The 22,199-nt window shown below is 48.0% G+C and overlaps 1 protein-coding gene across 1 annotated transcript in view; it reads left to right on the top strand.

The window, feature by feature from the left end:
• The first annotated feature begins 94 nt into the window (after nucleotides 1-94).
• LOC130200062 (lysine-specific demethylase 9) overlaps nucleotides 95-22,199 on the top strand; it is a 49,236-nt gene continuing 27,131 nt past the window's right edge. Inside the window, 2 exon segments of the mRNA XM_056424011.1 lie at nucleotides 95-653; nucleotides 1,084-1,381. Coding sequence (XP_056279986.1) covers nucleotides 95-653; nucleotides 1,084-1,381 — 857 coding nt within the window.

Below are 22,199 nucleotides of genomic sequence, written 5' to 3'. Positions count from 1 at the left end.
AATCAACTACAAAAAAACGCCAGGAGGACTACACATTGTCGGACACCTGCGCAGTAGAGTTACCGAGTCCTTTAAACGTAGCCTACGTGCAAAGATGGCAGCTCAAGTAGACTTGCTCCGGGCCAAAGTGAAAGGAGAACAGGTGAGGGGCAGTCTTGATAGATTCATTAGAGAGAGGAAAAAGAAGAAGAAACGGGACCTGTCGCCATTAACTGACAAACGGGAGAAGTCTGCGAACGAAGAGAAGAAAGTGAAGCTCCATCACCACCATCACAACCTCCAGCACGGCGAGCACCGGACCTACCAGCCGCACCAGCTGCAGCAAAATCCGAAACCCCACAAGTTCAGCGCAGATAAGCATGTCCCGCACAGCCACCACCCCCCCTACCACCACCGCGGTTTTACCAATGGTACAACACACCTGCAGCCGTGTGTGCCGCCTCCTCAGCTGCGGAAGGTACCTGAGCAGCTGCAGAGGAAGCCAGCGGTGCTCCCCGAGCCACCTGCGCTCTTCACTCTCACATCTCTCCGAGTGGTCAAGGCCAAGCCCCAGGATTTCAAAGACAAACATAGGGATAAAGATCTGAAACTGAAGCTCAAGAAGGAAAATACCGAGGCAAATGTGAAACACGTGGAACTCAAGAAAAAGAAGGGTGAGTTTTGTTTTATTAGTGTCGATAAAAAAGGTAGGCCTATCGATTTTTATTTTCCCAAAGTCGTGTCCAGAGATCATCATATGTTGTATTTTCTCCAATAGGTTCACAGTATACACAATGATGTTTGTGGTTAAAGCATCTGCTGTAAAATGATGCCATTTGTAAAGAACAAAAAATAGAAATGCACATAATGCCCCCTACAATTGTGTTATTGTGTGATCTTTGGTGTCCTGTAAATAATCTGAAGGTGCATGAAAAAATAAGATATGTTTAGTAACTCCTGCACAACAATGTTACTCGTGTGCGAAGCATGCTGATTTATAAATGATACATTGTTTAGAAAATCCGAACACAAAGCAAAATACGGAGCCCCCTCCGCTCTGTGTAACCTACCTCTTCTAAAATGTATTTCTGTATGCACCTGTAGAGCCAAGGCCCCACAACGAGAATGCCAAGTCTCTCACACTGGAGGAATATCTCCTGAAGAAGAGAAAAAAGAAAAAGAAGCACCGCGAGGATGAGCACGGCACCAAAAAGGTCCGATACATGCACAACAAAGCGGTCCAGACTGTGTGTGCAGGGCTTCGGGCAGATCTCACTCTGCCCGTTCGTGCTGGCAGAGACCCGGTGGACAACCAGCAACCCTACCTACATGCTCTCAAGCCTGGACTAGTTCCCTTCCTCTCCCACCAAGACCACTACATCCGCAGCTCCTGCCTGCAGACGGGCACAGGGCTCCAGACTGCGACCAAATGGTCGCATTTTGCGCCTAAAATTAGACACAGTGCGAGTACATTTTTCATCAACTCGCGCATGCGCGACCAGTAAATTAGCAGATTTCTTTTTTTGTTATTAAATATTTTTGTTGCTTACAAACTTGTTCTACACTTCAACCCACTATAGTTAGCGGTAATGCCTGAATGACTGGTTTGCTAACCGACATTAACTCCAGAAGAAGAAGAAAGGAGACGAAAACCGAAGCAGAAGGCTGGCCTGTGTGTGAGAGCCGGGGGGCTAATGTGTGAAAAGAGGCGCACCGCAGCGGAGACACAACGAGGGCGAGGGCCGCAGAGTGAGAGGTCCACGAGGGGATCCTCACCACCGAGCGGCGTCCCCGTCCCCCGAGTTGAATCTCTGGGTCGACTCAGCCGACTCTCACATGTCTGAGCCCCTACAGACTGATGTTGACGGTAAACGCATTCGATCGGGAGCGCGCGAGGATTTTGATAAAGTTAGCAGAAGGATTTAAGTGACAACATCCGGTTTTGCAAAGTTAGCGGAAAGAACCACGTGAAACAACATCCGTTTTTCAAAATAAGATGTCGACAAATCATACACTGTAGTACCGGAGATACGGAGTCGGAGGCGGAGTATTCAGGATCGAATTCCAATCTTTAATATCCATCCAGGAAGAGAACCTTAACAACACAACTGCCTAGCATAGCGAGTTAGCAGGAATGAAATGCATCAACCCCTGTGTTACCACTTAATCAGTCCGTGTGGCAACACTATTCCTAAAGGTGAATTATGTTACATTACGTGTCACCACACAAGCCCCCCCAGAATTCACACATAAACAAAATCTGCGTGGCGGGGAGGAACAACACGCCGACCACAACGACTCCTAATAACTGGAGTTGGTAAAGCGACTCCTGCCTGTGCGGTCCCCGTAAGAGGAGGGACCGGAACAACAGGTCTAGCACCCGTGACAGGAGTCAAAGCTGGGGGGCGGCCCCTTCTCGGCGGCCTAGCGAGCACCACCGGTTGGCCCAAGTCCAAATGAGCAGCCTTCACCCGATCGACCGAGATGTGCTCCACCTTGCCACCCAGGTCGACCACCAGGTGCTTATCCCCGTGCTCCAAGACCCTGAAAGGTCCATCATAAGGAGGCTGCAGGGGACCTCTGTGTGCGTCGTGGCGGATAAAAACGTGCCCAGCCGAGCGTAGATCCGTGGGCACCTGAACCCCCGGAGTACCGTGCTGAGAAGTAGGTACCGGGCGAAAGCCTCCGCTGTCCCAGCAAGAAAGCCCGCTGGGCCTCGCCGACCAGGAGCCGACGCCGGAGGAAATCCCTGGAACCCTCAGCGGCTGACCGTAAACCATCTCCGCCGAGAGCACTGCAGATCCTCCTTGGGCGCGACGCAACCCCAGCATCACCCAGGGCAGCTTGTCGACCCAGTTGCCGTCCGTAAGGCTGGTCTTAAGGGCCGCCTTCATGGAGCGATGGAGCTCAAAGAGGCCGTTAGCCTGAGGGTGGTAAGCGGTAGTCCTGTGCAGCTTAACCCCCAGACCGCCAGCCACCGCGTTCCAGAGCTCGGACATGAACTGCGAGCCCCTGTCCGAGGAAATGTCTGATGGGGTGCCAAAACGACACACCCACGTTGCAATGAAAGCCCGGGCAACGTCTGCGGCCGACGTCGACCCGAGCGGAACCGCCTCCGGCCAACGAGTCATCCTGTCCACCATAGTGAGGAGGTATGAGAAACCCTGAGAGGGAGGCAACGGACCAACTAAATCAATGTTAACATGGTCTAACCTCCTCTCCGGCACCAGGAAACGCTCCAAAGGGGCCTTCGTGTGGCGGTGCACCTTAGCGCGTTGACAAGCCACGCACTCCCCCGCCCAAGTCCTCACGTCTTTTTTAAGTCCATGCCAGACGAACTTTGTGGCCACCAAACGCACTGAAGGCTTAACGCCGGGGTGCGATAGGCCGTGCACTGCTTCAAACACCGAGCGCCTCCAGCAGGCGGGGACGACAGGCCGCGACAGGCCCGTAGAAACGTCACAAAGCAGAGTGATGTCCGCGTCGCCGAACACCACGTCCTCCAAGCGCAATCCAGTGCTCTCCAACTTAAGAGCCTGGACGCCAGGGTCAGCGACCTGGTCCGCCGCCATGCGCGTATAATCCAGGCCCAACTGGACGGCCCCGATGACGACCCTGGAGAGGCAATCAGCCACCAGGTTTGACTTGCCAGCCACATGCTTAATGTCCGTGGTAAACTCTGAAATGTACGAGAGCTGCCGCTGCTGACGCGCCGACCAAGGCTCCGCCACCTTCGACATGGCGAAGGTGAGCGGCTTGTGGTCGACAAACGCCGTGAACTCACGGCCCTCCAGCAAGAAACGGAAGTGCCGCACGGCCAAATAAAGACCCATGAGTTCACGGTCAAAAGCGCTGTACCTGCGTTCTCTGGGCGTAAGTTGGCGGCTGAAAAAGGCGAGCGGTTGCCAGCGCCCTCCACCCACTGTTCGTGCACCGCGCCGACCGCGTAGTCCGACGCATCTGTAGTGATAGAGATGGGTGCCGTGGGTGATGGGTGTGCCAGCAAAGCCGCCTGCGCCAACGCGCCTTGACCTCAGTAAAGCCCCTCCGTTTCCACCGTCCAGTCGATCGCCTGGAGGGGGGTCTTGCCTTTCAAAGCCTCATACAGCGGCCGCATGATGTGGGCAGCTCGGGCGATAAAACGGTGATAGAAAGTCACCATCCCCAGGAACTCCCGTAGCGACCGGACTGTGAGCGGGCGAGGAAAAGCCGCGACAGCCTCCACCTTCGCCGGCAGGGGTGTCGCCCCGCCGTCTGTGACGCGGTGTCCGAGGAAGTCAATGGCAGACAGCCCGAACTGGCACTTTGCAGGATTAATGATTAATCCATGATCGCTGAGCCGCGTGAAAAGGGCACGGAGGTGGGACAGGTGCTCTTCCACTGAAGCGCTGGCGGCAGTATGTCGTCCAGGTACACAAACACGAACGGCAGGTCCGTAGCACAGAATCCATCAGGCGCTGGAATATCTGAGCGGCGTTTTGAGCCCAAAAGGCATCCGCAGGAACTCAAAGCCCAAAAGGCGTAATCACCGCCGTCTTGGGAATGTCTAGAGGGTGCATGGGCACCTGGTGGTATCCACGCACCAGGTCCACTTTGAAAACACCTTTGCGCCGCCAGATGCGCCGAAAAGTCTTGTATGTGCGGCACCGGATAGCGGTCGGGCGTAGTGGCGTCATTGAGCCGACCATAGTCCCGCGAGGCGGAATCCGCCGTTCGGCTTGGGAACGACGTGCAGCGGAGAGGCCCAAGGGCTGTCGGAGCGGCGGACGATGCCCAGGCGCTCCATAGTCGAAAACTCCGCCCTCGCCACAGCCAGCTTAGAAGGGTTCAACCGCCGGGCCCTGGCGTAGACAGGAGGACCCTCCGTCGTGACGTGGTGCTCCACGCCATGCTTGGTAGTGAGTGCAGAAAAGGTGGGTAACGACAGGTCTGGAAACTCAGCCAAAAGTTTAAGAAAAATGTCTGACCCTGACAGCGAGCTCGACAGTCCGTCGTACGCTGCGCTGCCGAGTGTGCACACCAGGGAGGAAAACGTCAAGGCGTCAACCAAGCGTTTATTTTTAACGTCCACTAACAGTCCATGGGCACAAAAAAAATCTGCCCCAAGCAGGGGAAAAGAAATGTCCGCTGTCACAAACTCCCAGCTGAAACGCTGACCCCCGATGCACAAACACATAGGCCGCACGCCGTATGTGCGAATGGGGCCGCCATTAGCCGTCGTCAACCGCGGACCATGCTCTCCACGAGCGACGTCCTCCCTCGACGCAGGAACTACACTCCGCTGGGCACCCGTGTCACACAGAAAAAGGGTCTTCGAAATGCTGTCGTTGATGAAAAGGAGCCTGCCCGTGCCGCCCACGCTCACGGCCACTACTGAGCGCGGGCCCCTCCGTTTCCCGGAGGTTTGTAGCTGCATGGAGCGATGCACTTCTTTGCCTTTGTCCCGAAACGTGCGTGGTAAAAGCACTGTCCGGTGTCTCCACGCTGATTAGACATAGCCGCCTCCGGCCTCCGCCACGCCGTCCTGCCTGTAAACGGGCCGCCGAGCGTCACAGCCAACGCCTCCGCCTCAGGCTCTCGTACCGCCAGGAAAAAGCGGTCCGCCTCCTCAGCCAAGGCGCGGGGGTCTGTGATGGCCGTGTTGGCCAGCGCCGTCTGGACCCGGGGTGGCAAGCGGCGCAGGAAAACCTCCATGAACAATATCTGGGGATCTTCCCCCCCTAGCAGATTCAGCATTTTCTCCATGAGATGAGACGGTCTGCTGTCCCCCAGGCTCTGAATGTCAAGAATCTGGCGTGCTCTCTCCTTAGCCGATAAGCTAAATGTCTTAAGGAGGAGCTCTTTAATCGCCTCGTATTTGCCCTGTAGCGGGGGAGCAGCGATGAAACCCACCAACCTGGACGATGTGGAACTTCCCAGCGCCGTTACCACTAGGTAGTATTTTGCGTCCCCGTCACGGACCTGACAGCAGGCGAAGTGTGCCTCCACGTGGGCAAACCATGCCTCCGCCGCATGCTCCCAAAACTCCGGCAACTTTACATAAACATCACGCTCTGCCATGTTCACTAAGTTTCTGGAAACTTTCCTAGAAACGTCAGGGTCACCACTGTAGTACCGGAGATACGGAGTCGGAGGCGGAGTATTCAGGATCGAATTCCAATCTTTAATATCCATCCAGGAAGAGAACCTTAACAACACAACTGCCTAGCATAGCGAGTTAGCAGGAATGAAATGCATCAACCCCTGTGTTACCACTTAATCAAACCGTGTGGCAACACTATTCCTAAAGGTGAATTATGTTACATTACGTGTCACCACAACACGAACATATAAAAGTAAACAATGAACTGATTTTGTATCTTTATAGATCATTTCTGAGATTTAGCTTAAATTATGCTAACATTAAAACATTTTTACTGGACCAAGGAAGAGTTTATCAAAATTAGTCAGTCTTTTGTATGTTAAGAAAAGTCCTGTATATAGATTTCCCCAAGAGTTCCAGGAAATGAATAATGCAGATGTGTTTCATACATATCTGAAATCCCCTACAATAGCAATCAAACAATTTTAATGTATCAATTAGGACATTTTTCAAAGTAAAAGTCCTAAATGTTTAAAGAAATCGGTAATTTCTTTAATGTTTGAGTTGCTTTATATATGTATTTCCTCATAGTCCTAGGCAATAATGCTACACAATAAATAGAATGCTTCAATCGACTCGGTGATCGGTATTATCGGTGATCGGCAGATACTGATTTCAGTGATCGGTGATCGGCACCAAAAACCTGATCGGTGCATCTCTAATCATAACATCATCAAACCCTAGATGGTATTGAAAAGAGAACGTGCTGCATAGTAATATTTATTTTTGATTCCGTTTCCTAAAAGAAACTGCTTTCTATGAATGCATTCAATCAATGGGTGGTGAGAGTGTGCTCACCCGTGTGCGCGCATCACGGCAGAACTTCGATGTCGGCGCGCGCATCGCTCTGTCACGCGAGCCGAGAATTGTTGACGGGGGGTAGACGAAAATTACAGAGTGGCGGGTGGAGATTTCACCCTGTTATTGGAGGCACCGCTGGGATGATTAACGTCGGGCTCATTGTGACAAGGAGCGGGATTTGACGGAGACGTCCGCGCGCAGCTACGGGGACGATCCGCGCGCAGCTAAGGGGGCGCGGCTTCATCAGACACCATGGAGCTTGAGGAGTTGGCAGAGACCGTGTCGCAGAGACTGTGGTTGATGCAGCTGAGTCAGCTCAAAGAGGTGTGTCAAGAAGCTAAAATCAAAAGTGGTAATGTCATAACAAGACGAGCATTAATCAGACAAATAAACGAATCTATGGATGATGTCATTAATGACGAAGATCAGGAAAGTGCAAGGCATTTCCTAAGGACAATGTTGGAAACAGTTGATCAGATAAATGGAAATACTGAAAGCACAGAAACAAAGGAAAGTACAGAAAATACAGGATCAGACAGTCAGAAAGTAACTGATGAAGTGAGTTTGGCTGAAAAATATTCACAGCTCCAGCTTTCTAGTGAAGCTCTACATGATGAAGTTAGGAGGCTGAGCGACAGAATGAGCGGGACACCTCCAAGATCAGGTCCTGCTTCGTCAAATGTGTTAATTTCTCCTGTGAACAGACCACCAGAAGTAACCATTAGGAGAGAGTTCAAGATCTGTGGCCAGATTGGAGAAAAAGGACAGAAAGACAGACTCTCATACACAAATCTGACGCACCAGATTGATAAAGGTCTCCGCGGAGGACACAGTGAGGCTGAAGTCATGGAGGCTGTGATCAAATCAATCAGTCCGGGTTTGAGTATTCGAGATATGCTTGAGATTAAAAGTGACCTCACCCTGCCACAGTTGAAATCCATTTTAAAGGGGCACTTTAAAGAGGAAAGCTCTACTGACCTATACCATTACATTACATTACATGTCATTTAGCAGACGCTTTTATCCAAAGCGACTTACAATAAGTGCATTTCAACCTAGAGTACAAACTAAGAACAACAAGAATACAGGAAGTAACATTTCCTCAACATAGTCGAACTACAAAAGTACCATAAGTAAGTGCTATCTAAGTGCCACTGAAGTGCTAATCTGTGTTTTAATCCAGATATAGTCGGAAAAGGTGTGTTTTCAGTCTCCGACGGAAGATGTAGAGACTTTCTGCTGTCCTGATGTCAGTGGGGAGCTCGTTCCACCACTGAGGAGCCAGGACAGCAAACAGTCTGGATTTCGAGTGATTAGCTCGAGGTGCAGTAGTCACAAGTCGATTGGCTGTTGCAGAGCGGAGCGAATGTGCCGGGGTGTACGGTGTGACCATATCCCGGATGTAGACGGGGCCCGATCCGTCTAGAGCACGGTACGCCAGGACCAGTGTTTTGAAGCGGATGCGAGCAGCCACCGGTAACCAGTGGAGAGAGCGGAGGAGCGGAGTGGTGTGGGTAAATTTCGGGAGGCTGAAGACCAGTCGAGCTGCTGCATTCTGGATGAGCTGCAGGGGTCGGATGGCCTTAGCAGGTAGACCAGCCAGGAGGGAGTTGCAGTAGTGACAGAGATATTAATGTGTGTTATGTTTTTGCTTATCGTATCTTAAACTAAACAATCAGAGGAGCTTCCCAAACTCCGCGTTCCCACCCGAAGGTTGTGTTATGTGTCTGGGGAGTCGGATAAGGAAGGGAGGATAAACCAGACGGAAGGAATATGTCAACATGTCCTCAGTTCCACTTCTCCATCTGTTGTTATGGGTGTGTGTGTTCAACTTTCAATAAAAGGCTGGACCAAAGGGTGGCTCGGAATGTCTTGAGGTCGTCGTGATCGAAGCACGTGCGTCCGAGCTTCCCCTTTGGCCAAAGCTTTCGAAGATACTACGTTGTCTGTGATTCATTTCTCACCTCCTTGAACGTGAATATTTTACATGATATAAAGAGGTAAAAACCTATCATAACTTGGTGCCGTGACCCGGATCCCAACATACCCATCGGCTGGATTTTTCTTTTTCCTGCGGAGCCACTGACACCTGTGCAAGGCCCCGACTGATCATCGGATTAAGAGACCGCTCAGCAGTGGATAATAATTTCTGCAGAGAGGAGATCCAGTCGTGGATTGACGGGATCCGGCGGATCGGAAGACCGAGGAGACTGATCCAGACAAAGTACGTATGGTTTTGCCCTTTTGCGAAAAAAAAATAAAGGTTGATTACGCGCCGTAAAAATAAGGTTTTGCCCTTTTGAGAAATAAAGGTTGACTACGTGTCGGAAAAAATAAGGTTTTGCCCTTTTGCGAGAAATAAAGGTTGACTACTGTCGAAAAATAAGTGTGGTGAACTAATACATTGTGGGAGAACTATGTGTTTGTTTTGTTTGTTTATATTAAGTGTTGTGAACTAATACATATTCGTGGGAGGTTATATGTGTTTGTTTAGCTTTGTTTGTTTATATGTGGTTGTGAATGAATGCTGTGACTCTATTGAATCAGCGTCCGACCTGTTCAATTAGACAACCACAGATTGGCAAGTTTGGGTAAAGAAACGAGAAATGTACTAATACTATACGATCACACCATAAACAATGGGTAATTCTCACGGAAAGCCTGAAGGCGAATTTTCAGGCGACGCATTGTTTATGTTCAAACAGGACTCAGATAGTGTAAAATATCTGAGAAAATGGAAAACAAAATACGGCTTTTCCGGCGAACTAAATGTTTTTGAGATAGAAACAATCTGTAAAAATCTAAAAACCATCGCCATAGAAAACAAAATACCTAGACTCAGCGAATCAAAACATCACGAACTAAAACAAGCGGAACAGTGGTTCCGAGCAGCAAAAGAAAGGGCAAAAGCCCACGAAAAAGAAAAATTAAGACCCGTAGAAATCACGCGAGGGAAAAATAGTTCACAAGCCCTGTACACAAAAACCGAGTTGGACGAGACCAACGTAAAAGCAGTTCACCAGCACCCCGTAGCAACAGCGTCCAGCTCCGGAGAGGAGCCACAGAGCGAGCCGGATGACGAGGAGGACGTATCACCTCCAGCATACGACCGCGTCACCACACCGTTATATCCCAAATTAAAGAGCTCCAGGACCCAAAGCCCCCACCGATTTCCACACGCCTACGTAACCGTCCCACCAACATACCGAAAAACGCAAACGCATTTCCAATGTTACAAGTCTCTAATCCACATGATGCGAACACACCCGCGTATGTGTTCCGGCCATGGATGGAGGCCGAATGTACCAATGCATGTGAAGGAGTTACTCCACCACAGAAAAACTTTGATCAGTTCGTATTAGATTTGTTCATGCTGGCCGAATCCTACAAATTAAACGGCAAGGAAATGGAGAAAGTTATGCAGAAAATGTTCGTGCTACTGTTGGTTTTTGGACAACATCACACCACCTGGACAGGACTCACTGGAAGAAAGAGCGGTAGACTTCTACGTTATATCTTATTAGCGTTTTATTCAGAAATCAGGATACAGGTGGACAATCATTTGTGGACCCTTCTCCAGAGCTCTGACCGATGGCCTCGGCACCGGAGAAAAAGACCACGACTTAGAGTGCGCGGCCATTTTAAATAGCCGAAAGGAACAGTTCTGATTCGTCAGGAGATAAGGGGGCGGTGTCTTCTCATTGGTTCTTGTTGCCAGCTCCCGCCTCTGCCGCTCCTTCATTGGTTCTTCTCGTCTGCCAATGAGTTCACATGTTGTGAAAAGGTGGGGGGAAGAGGAGATAGTTGATTTAATAGACCCTCTCTTGTAAGAAGACTTCCTTCGGGCCTTATCTCTTCAGGGATGAGGCCTGGATCTTCTCCGAAGGTCGTCCACACACCGGGGGGGGGCTTCTTCCCACGTGTGAGTGTGTGTGTGAGGGGATCGGTGAAGGGGGTCAGTGAGGAGAGACAGTGAGGGTTTAAAGTGTCTAAGAAGGAGAATAAATGGCCCCATCTGGACCCTTGTTATCTATCCTCCCGATGAGGTAAGGACTGTGATTGCTCTTTCTAAACAATGAATACAATGAGCTCTTTCTCTAGTCATCTTCTTTGATGAGTGCAGTGCAGAAGGGGGGTTTACATCAACATTCCTTAGGTGTCACTGTTATCTTTCTTTAGATCAGCTCAGACACCAGAGTGCTCCGCTGGAGGTTTTAACTTCCATTCAGTGTTTTCCATCTTACACATAATCTATATGCAAACAATACTAAGTTATGCTAAACTATAATATATATTCTTTAACAATCCCTCTTTTCACATCCGCTGGATGTGAACCCTTCCTCTGGGAATATTTATTTCCCACTTGCTGCCAGATCTTGTCATGGCCTGCCCTCCTCGTCCTGTCTTAGCTCTGCCATTTGATGTGAATAAGTCTCCTGAAATATAATCTTTCGTTGCCGAGATTAAGGTCCCATAAGACCTGTAAAATACCTATTTCTCGGGGAGAGTGTCTCTCTCTGTTAGGGATGGGAATAGGGGCGTGGTTTCTGTCATGTGGTACTCCGATCCACCCTCTTATATCTTCCATCCTAGGGAAGTCAGTAGGTCTGTGTGCATTAGTGTGCAGGTGTCGAAGGAAAGAGGTGAAATTGAGAGTGGTCAGGCAGGGGGGGGGTCTTGCATCCTAGCGGCTGGTGAGTAGCAGGTTGGCATCCTGATAACCAGTTGACGATCCGGTCCCCGCTGCAACTCATCTGCTTCTACCTGGTCTGGTCCTGGAAGTCCTTCTGGTCCTCTGCTCCTCTGGTCCTCTGCGTCAGCGTCTCCTCCGGCTGTCGATGGGGTCTTTATCCGGTGGTCTCGAACTTGATTTCGTCTGGATCGTCCTGGTCAGGCTTGTTGTTCTTCTTCCACTGGTGTCGCATGGGCCCTGGATTCGACATAAATCCCATGTGCAGCATCGTGGGTGGTAGAGCGTGCTCTTCATTGGCTCCTCAGTCTCTCAGCCGGGTGATGATGGTGTCCGATGCTCCTGTGGGCAGCTCCTCATGGCAGGTCCTCACAGCAGGCAGTCAGCACACGATGGAGGTCGATGCTGGAGCGTCAGGTGTAGCTGTTGAAGAGAATGAGAAAACACAACACAACAGCCACTAGGCCGGATCTATATAGAATGTGACACTTGACTATGAAAAATTGTATTTTAATTTCTATATTTAATAAGTATCTAATACTTTCTAGGCTTGAATTCGCAATCTTTAACTGAGTCGGAGGAACAGCTTCTCACCCGTGTGGAGGAATCATCTATTAAGTGGCCATCCGTCGTCAACAGAGTCTTAATTACTTATCCAATCAATCTAACTTTATTTATCTTTACTGGTTATGATAAATGTAATTGATCCTATCTATGGCCCTTAACTAGGGCATAGAAATATTCAAATCCTACTAGGATCTGATAGCAGGCAGGTATTCGTCCGTCAATCTTCTCTTTCGTCCTTTGAAAGCATCATGGGAAAACAAACAGTCGCACCCGGTGGTGCAGCTAATGGCAAGTCTCACACAGTGAACAGTGAGAGTTGATGTCGTATGCGACAACTTTCTGTGCTGCAGTCTTAACTCTCGCTCCTGCGCCTAGGCAGAAATGTGTGGAAGTGACCTCACATCTGTTAGTCAGAATTACCCTGATGAGGCAACTATTCAGCGGCTGGTTGTGATTCTTCGGCCGGCTGATCTGCAAATGTACAATGTGTTATACGGTGCTCCTCTCTTGGTGAAGCCTCTCACCTGGAGGGCGCTGTGAAGTCCTATGACTTCAAAACACCCTGTCCACCTGGGCTCAGTCCACTTCCCATGTGAACCTCGAGTCTTACTCAGTCACCTGGTTCCACTGATGACTCATCAGCTGGCTCCTAGTGGGCTTCAGCAACCTGCTTGGAGAAAAACTTAGATCTGGTCAGTTATTATTATTATTTTTTTTTTTTCAGAATATTCTCTGAAATATGTCAAGTCTAGGACTGTCTCCTAACTCTGTAGACCCCGCATGGGTCTTCATGTCAATAACTCATGGGAGAGAAATGTTCTCCCTCCTTTGAGGATAATTTAGCCATCATTGTCTCAATTGCTTCAATTGTTGATTAGCTCTCGCGACTATCACCTGTGATTGGGCAATAGACTGCTCCGTCTGAATGTGCTCTCTAGAAATATTTCTCAACTTCTTGTAGGTGTTGGTTTGCAAAAATGTGTGCCATTGTCAGATCTGATTCTCCTTTTAACAGCATATCTCAGCATCAGTTTCTTCTTTAGACAATTCACCACTGTCTTTGCAACCTTTCATTGCCTGTCGTCTCTCTCTGTCTCCTTCTTGTCTCCTTTCTGTCTCCTTTCTTTTCTTTTCCTGTCTTTCCTACTTTTCTTTTCCTGTCTTTCCTGGCAGGTTCTTCTCTAAACCTCAAATGAATAATCTTACGATAGTGACAAGAGTCAGTCCCATGACTATTAGAACAGTTTGTCTGACTTCCAGCTGTTCCTATAGTGGTTTGCGGGGGGACCTTCTAGCTGGGCTATCAGGCTCCCCGAAACACCTACGGAACGACCTCTGTGGCATCAACATTTTTCGATCTGATAGTGTTTCTGTCAATGTCCCTGTTGGACAGGTGGCTGGGGCACAATGTGTCAGGTGGTGTCAAGGTGCCTCTGCCTTACCCTTGACCTGGACCGAGTGTGAAGTAACCTCCTTCGCTTCGTACAGACCAGTCCACCTAGGCTCAGTCCACTTCCTCTTGTGAACCCTGACCCTGACCCAGTCACCTACTTTTACTTTGGTTGGCTCTGCTGCCTCCTGATCGATCGTCTGGGCTCGAACAACCTGGTTTGAGAGAGCTTTTGGTGAGAGAGAAATTAGAGCTTTTATATATTCTGACATTTCAATTTTACAGAAATCCAGAGGTGGCATATGACCTCCATCTCTGGGTGGCTCTGGCATACTTCTTCCTGTTATCAACTCACTTGGTGGCGTCTTCCCCCCTGGTAATGATCTCATGGTCATCAGTACCTAGTGGAAGCGCCTTCGCACATTATCCTCTTAATTATTTGATTGGCTCTCTCGACCAATCCTTGAGACTGAGGGTGATATATAGACCCAAACTTGTAGGTTATGCCCAGTGCATATCAACTTTCCCCAGCAGTTTGTTAAAATGTGTTCCGTTGTCGGACCTGATGCGTCTTGTAACTCTATACCTTGAGTGTGTGCATGTGCACTATATGGGATGTGATCAAACACTCGCAAGTTATGTGTACAGGAGTGGCGGCTCTTCTTCGAATCTGTCGACGTTGAACCCCATCTACTATCACCACAACTATGGAAGGAACACAAATAAGATTACATCTTTTCATTTATCAAGCATATTTATGATTTCAAAAATTATTTTTTATGATTCTCTGGGGTCCCTGATTCTAAACCTACTGATATCTGATCTATTAGTCTGTACTTGTTCTGCCCTCCTCTTAATAGTCTGTCCTCAACATAGATTGTTGTGTGCTTCTATCCCTCTTTTGAAATAGGATGGAATTCCTAAATCCGTCCTTTTCAATAATAATAATCTTAATAAACAGTCAACCTCTAGAATTCGTTACTTTAAACAAAACTGCCAATTTAGCACGTCGCATATATAGGTGTCAGTTTCTTAACAGCTCATGAGAAATCGATTACTCGTACGTCCAACGGACGACTGTAATAATAACCACTATTTTTCCAAAAAACAGTAAACCCAAGACTATCCTTTGAAACCGACTAAAATAAAAATAAAACTCAGTTTTTGAAATGGTGATGAGAAATCAATTACTCGTACGCCTAACGGCATTACTGTAATAATAACCACTATTGTTTATCAGAAATCAATAGTAAACCCACCACTATTCTCTAAAACTGTCAATCAATCAAAACAGTCAACTTCTAGAAGAAAGGAGAGAAATAAAATAAAAAATGCTTGCGTCTGTCAAATCAATGCAGGAGAACCATGTCTTGTCTGAACTCACAGCGTCATCATTGTGCTTGGGTAAGGAATGTCATAATAAGTCGGCCTAATTAGTAAAGAACGGGTTACACATTTATTTATTGGCCCCAAATCAAGGCCCATTTTCCAAGTTTTACGAAATTTAATTAATTAATGTATTCCAGGGCGCCCTCGTCCTCTCCAGTACACCTGCCTATAACAACCATTCTATGATTTAAAAAATATATCTAGTCTGTTCCATCCTTAAGGGATGCTGGTGATGATTAAATTGGAATCGTACGTAGTTTTAACTCTATCTCTATGGGAGCTATCAGAATCAGTCACACATCAGTTCACCCTTTAGTCCTAAAAGTGTCTGGAAATAAGTTTCGCATGTTGTCAGTGTCCCCATGATCAGTGTTCTCTCTACTATGTGTGTGGCTAAGCATGTGTCTCTAATACTAACTGGACCTCCGATGTGTGTGCAGTTCTTTACATGTTCTCAAATGTGGAGTAATGCAAGTGTTCATTTTGTTTGTGCACCCAGTCCGTAGCATCAGCCTCTGCTTTCACCATTGTTCTTCTCTGTGCCTCCACTCTGGACCAACACTGTGATGTGGAGCTGCGGTGTCAACGACTGCATTCAATCTGCAACTCTGGTGTTCATTCACCGGCGCTGCTACTCCTTGCTTCTCTGCATAGATCTCCAAGCCTCCACAGTTGGGTCTTCATGAACCTCAATCTCGTGTTGCAGGCAGTCCCTCAGGATCTCAGATCTCATCTTGTATCAAGGTGTAGTTAAGGGCACAATGTCTTTGGTCCCCTGGTGGCGAGTAGGGATGCAGGACTTTGAACCAAAGTCTCCACTGCTGGCTGTTGTCATGCAGAGGTGTGATGTCATCATCATCTACTCTGTCCCACCGGACCCTTTGCTTCTTGTTCAGTGTCTCTTTAGTCTCCAGTTGAATCATTGGGTGACTAGTGGGTGTGGCACATTTCTGTTCAGTGAGTACAGTTCGCTGTCAGCTGTTGGATCTGGGCACGCCTAATTCTGTGTCTCTGGTCCGGGCCTGGTGCCGTGGATCACTATTGCCTTGTGGCTGTGGCTGTGTGTTGGGTGCTTGTTATGGCGGGGTTTAGACATTATGAGAGTACTGAAGTGGTTCTGACTGAGACTGCTAACCCTGTGGTGGATCAGGACAAAAATTAGCCCAATGTCCAGCCTGACTATAATTAAAAGTTATTAATACTCGTCTAAAGCCTCCGTTGCCCCAGTTGTTACTCCTCTTACTCCTGAACGGGCTTCTTTTATGCATATTATCTCTCTGTTGTTGAGCCCCAACGTGGGGCTGCTGACCCACCTGTTGCGGGACATTAGGTTTGAGGGAACTAAGCTTGAAGCGGTGCAAACGTGGCTTGCTGTGGCTGTTGATAGATCAGTGCTTATGGATTTGGAGGAGGGGCTGGATACAGACTATGATGTATTGTGGTTGTGCTGCAGTCTGCTGCAGAGGGGCTGTTGAGGGGAGTTTGTTGCTGTTGTTGAACAGGGGTTCCCTGGGGTCCATTGTACCCTCCAGGTCCTCCATAACTTCCTCCTCTGTATCTTCCTCTTCCTCCTTTTCCTCTGCCACCTCTTCCATAATAGTTACCTTTTGGCCTCTTACAGTTCTTGGCAGAGTGCCCTGGCTCATCACAGTTGTAGCAATTGTGTGGGCCTGTTCCTCTTCCTCTGCCACCTCTTCCGTAATAGTTACCTCTAGGCCTCTTACAGTCTCTGGCAAAGTGCCTGGCTCCTCACATATGAAACAATTGTATGGGCCTATTGTCCTGCCTCCTCTGCCAGGTACATAGTTGGAGTCGTCATGGTGTCGTGTGTCGTCAGTCTGTCCGCACCACCCGTTATTCAACGGCTGGGGATTCATCTTTGGGGACCGTGTGGGTTGGGGAGGGTAGACGGGAAGAAGGGGGCTAATTGTTGTTGTTGTGTTCTTTTATATTTATCTGGGTGTCTACAAATGTCCGTTTTCTGTTAGTATTGTCAAAATACGTATTTATTAAAAACTATGTTTCAGAAAGGAAAATGATGGTCACACACTATCAATTAATAGTTATCTTCAAAAAGAATTCTTCCGTCCTTGTTCTGCTCTGTTATTGTCTCGCTGCTTTGTGTGCCTCGAGGGTGTAAAACGGCGCGCGCAGCTAAGTGGATAGGGGAGGGGCCGCTCTGTCTGTGACGGCGCGTGCGCTCCGCGGGGACGCGCAGCCGCTCGTCTCCTCCGCCTGTGTTTACGTTTTCTGCTCTTGTTTAAGCGGAGTTACCTCTTTGTTTCTCCGTATCCTCCTCAATCTCAAACTCGTAACTGCTTTTAAACGTAGTACATAATCGCCATACAATGTGTTCTTTACTCGGCAGCGTGCCTTTCAAAACAATAAATCCTTATTTATCACTCGTGCAATTCAACAGACTAGAGCTTGCGTTGACACCGTGAGGTTTCGACTCTGCTTTGTTGATTCCACTTTGACAACACTTATTCACCACCGGTATTCAACATTCATTCACAGTTTATGCATACACGTGTTCTGATGCGAGGCCGCCCGTCTTGATGCCGCCGGGCCTCTTTAGAGACTTCTACGTGCGAGGCCACCTCGTCTTCGATGCCACACCGGCTCTCTGCAGAGTCTTCTCGTGCGAGGCGCAGAGTCTTCTACGCTGAGGCCACCTCGTCTTCGATGCCACACCGGCTCTCTTGCAGAGTCTTCTACGTGCGAGGCCACCTCGTCTTTCTGTCAAACTGTGATGATTTCCCTTTTTACGCTTTATTTTAATTTTAAATCAAGTCAAAACATTTTGCAGTTTCAATACTCACTTCCAATACTTCTGATCAAATTTAGAGTATTCAATCTGACTGATTTAAATGAATAGGTTCAGTCCTACCTTATTTTGTACACCGGTGTTTTGATCAGGGTTCTTGGAGTGGGCCTTGAACGCAGTGGTCCGTCCTGGGGTCTCTCGTGCTCGTCCTCCTCAGGTCTTTGGACCGGATTTCACAACCATCCTCTGCTACCATTTGTTGGTTTTGGACAACATCACACCACCTGGACAGGACTCACTGGAAGAAAGAGCGGTAGACTTCTACGTTATATCTTATTAGCGTTTTATTCAGAAATCAGGATACAGGTGGACAATCATTTGTGGACCCTTCTCCAGAGCTCTGACCGATGGCCTCGGCACCGGAGAAAAAGACCACGACTTAGAGTCTTGTGACCATTTTAAATAGCCGAAAGGAACAGTTCTGATTCGTCAGAGATAAGGGGTGTCTTCTCATTGGTTCTTGTTGCCAGCTCCCGCCTCTGCCGCTCCTTCATTGGTTCTTCTCGTCTGCCAATGAGCTCACATGTTGTGTAAAGGTGGGGAGAGGAGATAGTTGATTTAATAGACCCTCTCTTGTAAGAAGACTTCTTCGGGCCTTATCTCTTCAGGGATGAGGCCTGGATCTTCTCCGAAGTCGTCCACACACCGGGGGCTTCTTCCCACGTGTGTGAGTGTGTGCGTGTGAGGGGGATCGGTGAAGGGGGGGTCAGTGAGGAGAGACAGTGAGGGTTTAAAGTGTCTAAGAAGGAGAATAAATGGCCCCATCTGGACCCTTGTTATCTATCCTCCCGATGAGGTAAGGACTGTGATTGCTCTTTCTAAACAATGAATACAATGAGCTCTTTCTCTAGTCATCTTCTTTGATGAGTGCAGTGCAGAAGGGGGGTTTACATCAACATTCCTTAGGTGTCACTGTTATCTTTCTTTAGATCAGCTCAGACACCAGAGTGCTCCGCTGGAGGTTTTAACTTCCATTCAGTGTTTTCCATCTTACACATAATCTATATGCAAACAATACTAAGCTATGCTAAACTATAATATATATTCTTTAACACTACGATGGGTGAAGTGCAGAGGGGATTATACAGGAATAGTGAACGAAGGAGCACCCTTTGTCCACCCATTGAACGGTCCAATGGTCGGGCGTTACAGAGACCAGGTAGAGGCCGTTATGACAAGAGCTCGCCCACTGTTCCAACAATCAGCATCCCACAGCAGATTAGCTGCATGTAAACAGGGACCCGGAGAGTCAGTCTCCGAGTTCCAATTCCTACGAGGAGGAACACAGGGCAAGCAGTGGGATCCCCACGAGGAAGGGAGGAACACCCTACCAACAATCATTGAAACACGGCATCCTCCGTGGTATCCAGAAACCTATAGAGGACTGGATTAGAAAACACTGCGTCACTTGGGAAACAGCTAACATGGACACAATTATGTCAAATGCACGCAGAAAAACCTCATTAAACTGAAAATGAACAAAGGACCAGAGGTCTACGTTCGAGAGGGGATTTTGGACTGACTGCATACCAGGGGAGGGAAACCACAAGGGGAGGGTACCGGGGAGGCCGAGGAAGAGGCCGTGGACAGACTCGAGGGAGGGGTAGAGGCGAAATGAGGAAGAATGTTGGCCCTGGAGAGGTTGGACATTGGTCACGTGAATGCCCCAACCCTAAGTGGGGGTGGAAACGTCCCCAATGACAACCACAGAGCAGCCCCAGCACCCTCGTAGAGAACGAGACTGACTACGAGGAGACTAACAAACAGAAAGATGAAGTAATGTTAGACATTTGTGGTGCTTGGGGTATGTTAAACGCATTAACAACAAAACCGTACAGAAAGATTGAGTGTAACGGGAAAACAGTGGAGTTTTTATGTGACACTGGAGCATGTAAAACGGTACTGACCCAAGTGCCCCCGGACACTACATTTACCGAAGAGACCATTATGAATAAAATGTGCCAATGGTAAACTAGCTCGTCACAAGGTGACAAAAAACATAAGTATGACAGACCCCGAGACCGGACGAAACTGTAAAATTCCTGTCATAGTCGATCCTCAATGTCCAGTACCACTATTAGGAAGAGACGCCATGTTGTCCCTAAAAATATACGTGACCCCGGTGCGAGGAGGAATGGTCGCAAAAGCATTGTCAGACGAAGACTCCGAGGGAGTGTACAATGCCCAGATGAGTGAGACCATACACTTCTCCTACGAGGTAAACAAAGACGTAGAGACATGGCTTAAAAACCGATTCGGAGAAACAAACAGCCCTTATACTGATCACAGACAGAAATTGCATTTAACTATGAGGGTGGGGGGAGAAAATGATCTACAGTACGTACAGGCGTTTTTGGCCCATGACCTTGTAAGGATTATGGCCTCCTATCTACTGAAGGACATTCCGGGAAATGTGTGGCTACAATGTGAATTGGAACACACAGACAGACCATTGTTCCAGGTCCAAAACAGCGTTCCTCATGTTTCCATTAAAAAAGCCAAAAACTCCGAATGGAAGGATATGGGGCCCCGAGCTAAACGCGCAACCATGGTAACCGATTGGCATCCCACTCCGTCATCTGATGACATGCAATGGGAAACCAGCGGTTCCACTGGGTTCAAGTACACCTCAAAATCACTGTACGGGCTGAACCAAAGATAAGAGAACAAAAAATAGACGACACATGAGATAATGTAATGACACTGGAGGAATCAATGCCAAAATTCCTCCAGAACATGCCATCCACTTTGTGGACTAAAGGACCAGCCGATGTGGGTTTAATAACAACAGCCGAGCCAGTTGTGTTGACACCAAAAGTGATTTCAGACCATGTGTTAGACAGTATCAATTAAAACCCGATGCAAAAAGGGCATTGCTCCGTAATCCAGGAATTACTAAAAGCAGGGTTTTGAAAGAATGTCCAAGCTCTCCTGTAATACAGCTATCTTTCCAGTGAAAAGGCGAATGGTAAAGACTGGCGAATGATACAGGATCTCAGACCTGTGAATGCTGCTGTAATCATCAGAGCTCCAGTGGTCCCGGATCCACATACCATTCTGAACCAGATAGAAGCAGACAAAAATTGTTTTTCAGTAATAGATTTAAGCAACGCCTTCTTTTCTATTCCTGTACACGAAGACAGTCAATATTGGTTTGCATTCACATATGAAGGAAAGAGGTACACCTACACACGATTACCTCAGGGATATGCTGAAAGTCCCGCAATATTCTCAGCCGAAATTCAAAAAGTCGTGTCAGCAGCAAATCTGCCTAATGATAGCCAAATAATAACATATGTGGACGACATTTTGTTGTCCTCCACATCTCAAGAAGCATGTGAACAGGACACGAGAGCTACTTCTCCATTTAGGAAAATCGGGTGCAAGGTCAACAAGGACAAGTTACAGGCAGCAAAGGCAGAAGTAACTTATTTAGGCCATGCAATCAGTGGAGAAGGAAAACGTTACTAATGACAGAAAGAAAGCAATATTAAATGCCCGAAACCAGAAACAAAGAAACAAATGTTGTCTTTTCTTGGGCTGTGTAATTATTGCCGATGCGTTCATACCAGAGTATGCTAAAGAAACTGCGCCCTGTTGGCATTAGTGTATGACAAGCCACTTGCTCTAAACGACAGACTAACATGGACCTGTGAAGCTAATGAAGCTTTTGACAAAACAAAACAACTACTGCGGTAGCACAGTTCTAGCTCACCTAACTATAAAGGAGTTCACTTTGGCAGTGGACTGCAAAGAGGGTTTATGACATCAGTTTTGCTGCAACCAGCTGGAGATAAATGAGACCTGTAGCGTTTCATTCGAAACGCTTGGATACAGTTGCTCAAGCCATGCCCGAATGTGTCCAATCCATTGCAGCAGCTGCAATGGCCGTGGAACAAACGGCAGATATCATTTGTTTCATCCCACCATATTGATGGTTACTCATGCAGTAAGTGCCTTATTGCTACAAGCAAAACTAACATTCCTGTCACCAGCGAGACAATTGCATTACACAGCGGTGTTACTTAGGCCAAGGTCACATAACCATCCAAGATGTATCACCATTAATCCAGCATGGTTTGTTTCCCCAACAGATGCCGCGTCTCAATATAACAGAGGACTCTGGTCTAATCTTTAGTCAAGTCTCATTCCAGATTGATCATCAGAGTTGATGCCATAGGCTCTCTGAGAATGACACTGGACTCGAGTAGCCTCTGAAGAAGAAGACAGTGAGGAAGAGGAGGTTTGCTGCCTGGTACATAACAACCTCAGACCCATGAAACTGGAAGCAAAGCGTCATGAAAAGCTTGAGCACTGTGGCGTATGCTCAACTAATCTCGAAGAATCCCGCTTAGTTTTGCGAGATAAGTCTTAAAACATATAAGAAGGCCCTCAATATTGCCAGAGCAGCCTA

This window comes from Pseudoliparis swirei, chromosome 9 (genome assembly GCF_029220125.1).
Source record: "Pseudoliparis swirei isolate HS2019 ecotype Mariana Trench chromosome 9, NWPU_hadal_v1, whole genome shotgun sequence".
In the NCBI taxonomy this organism is placed as follows: Eukaryota; Metazoa; Chordata; class Actinopteri; order Perciformes; family Liparidae; genus Pseudoliparis; species Pseudoliparis swirei.
This window is presented reverse-complemented; position numbering and strand designations above follow the sequence as displayed.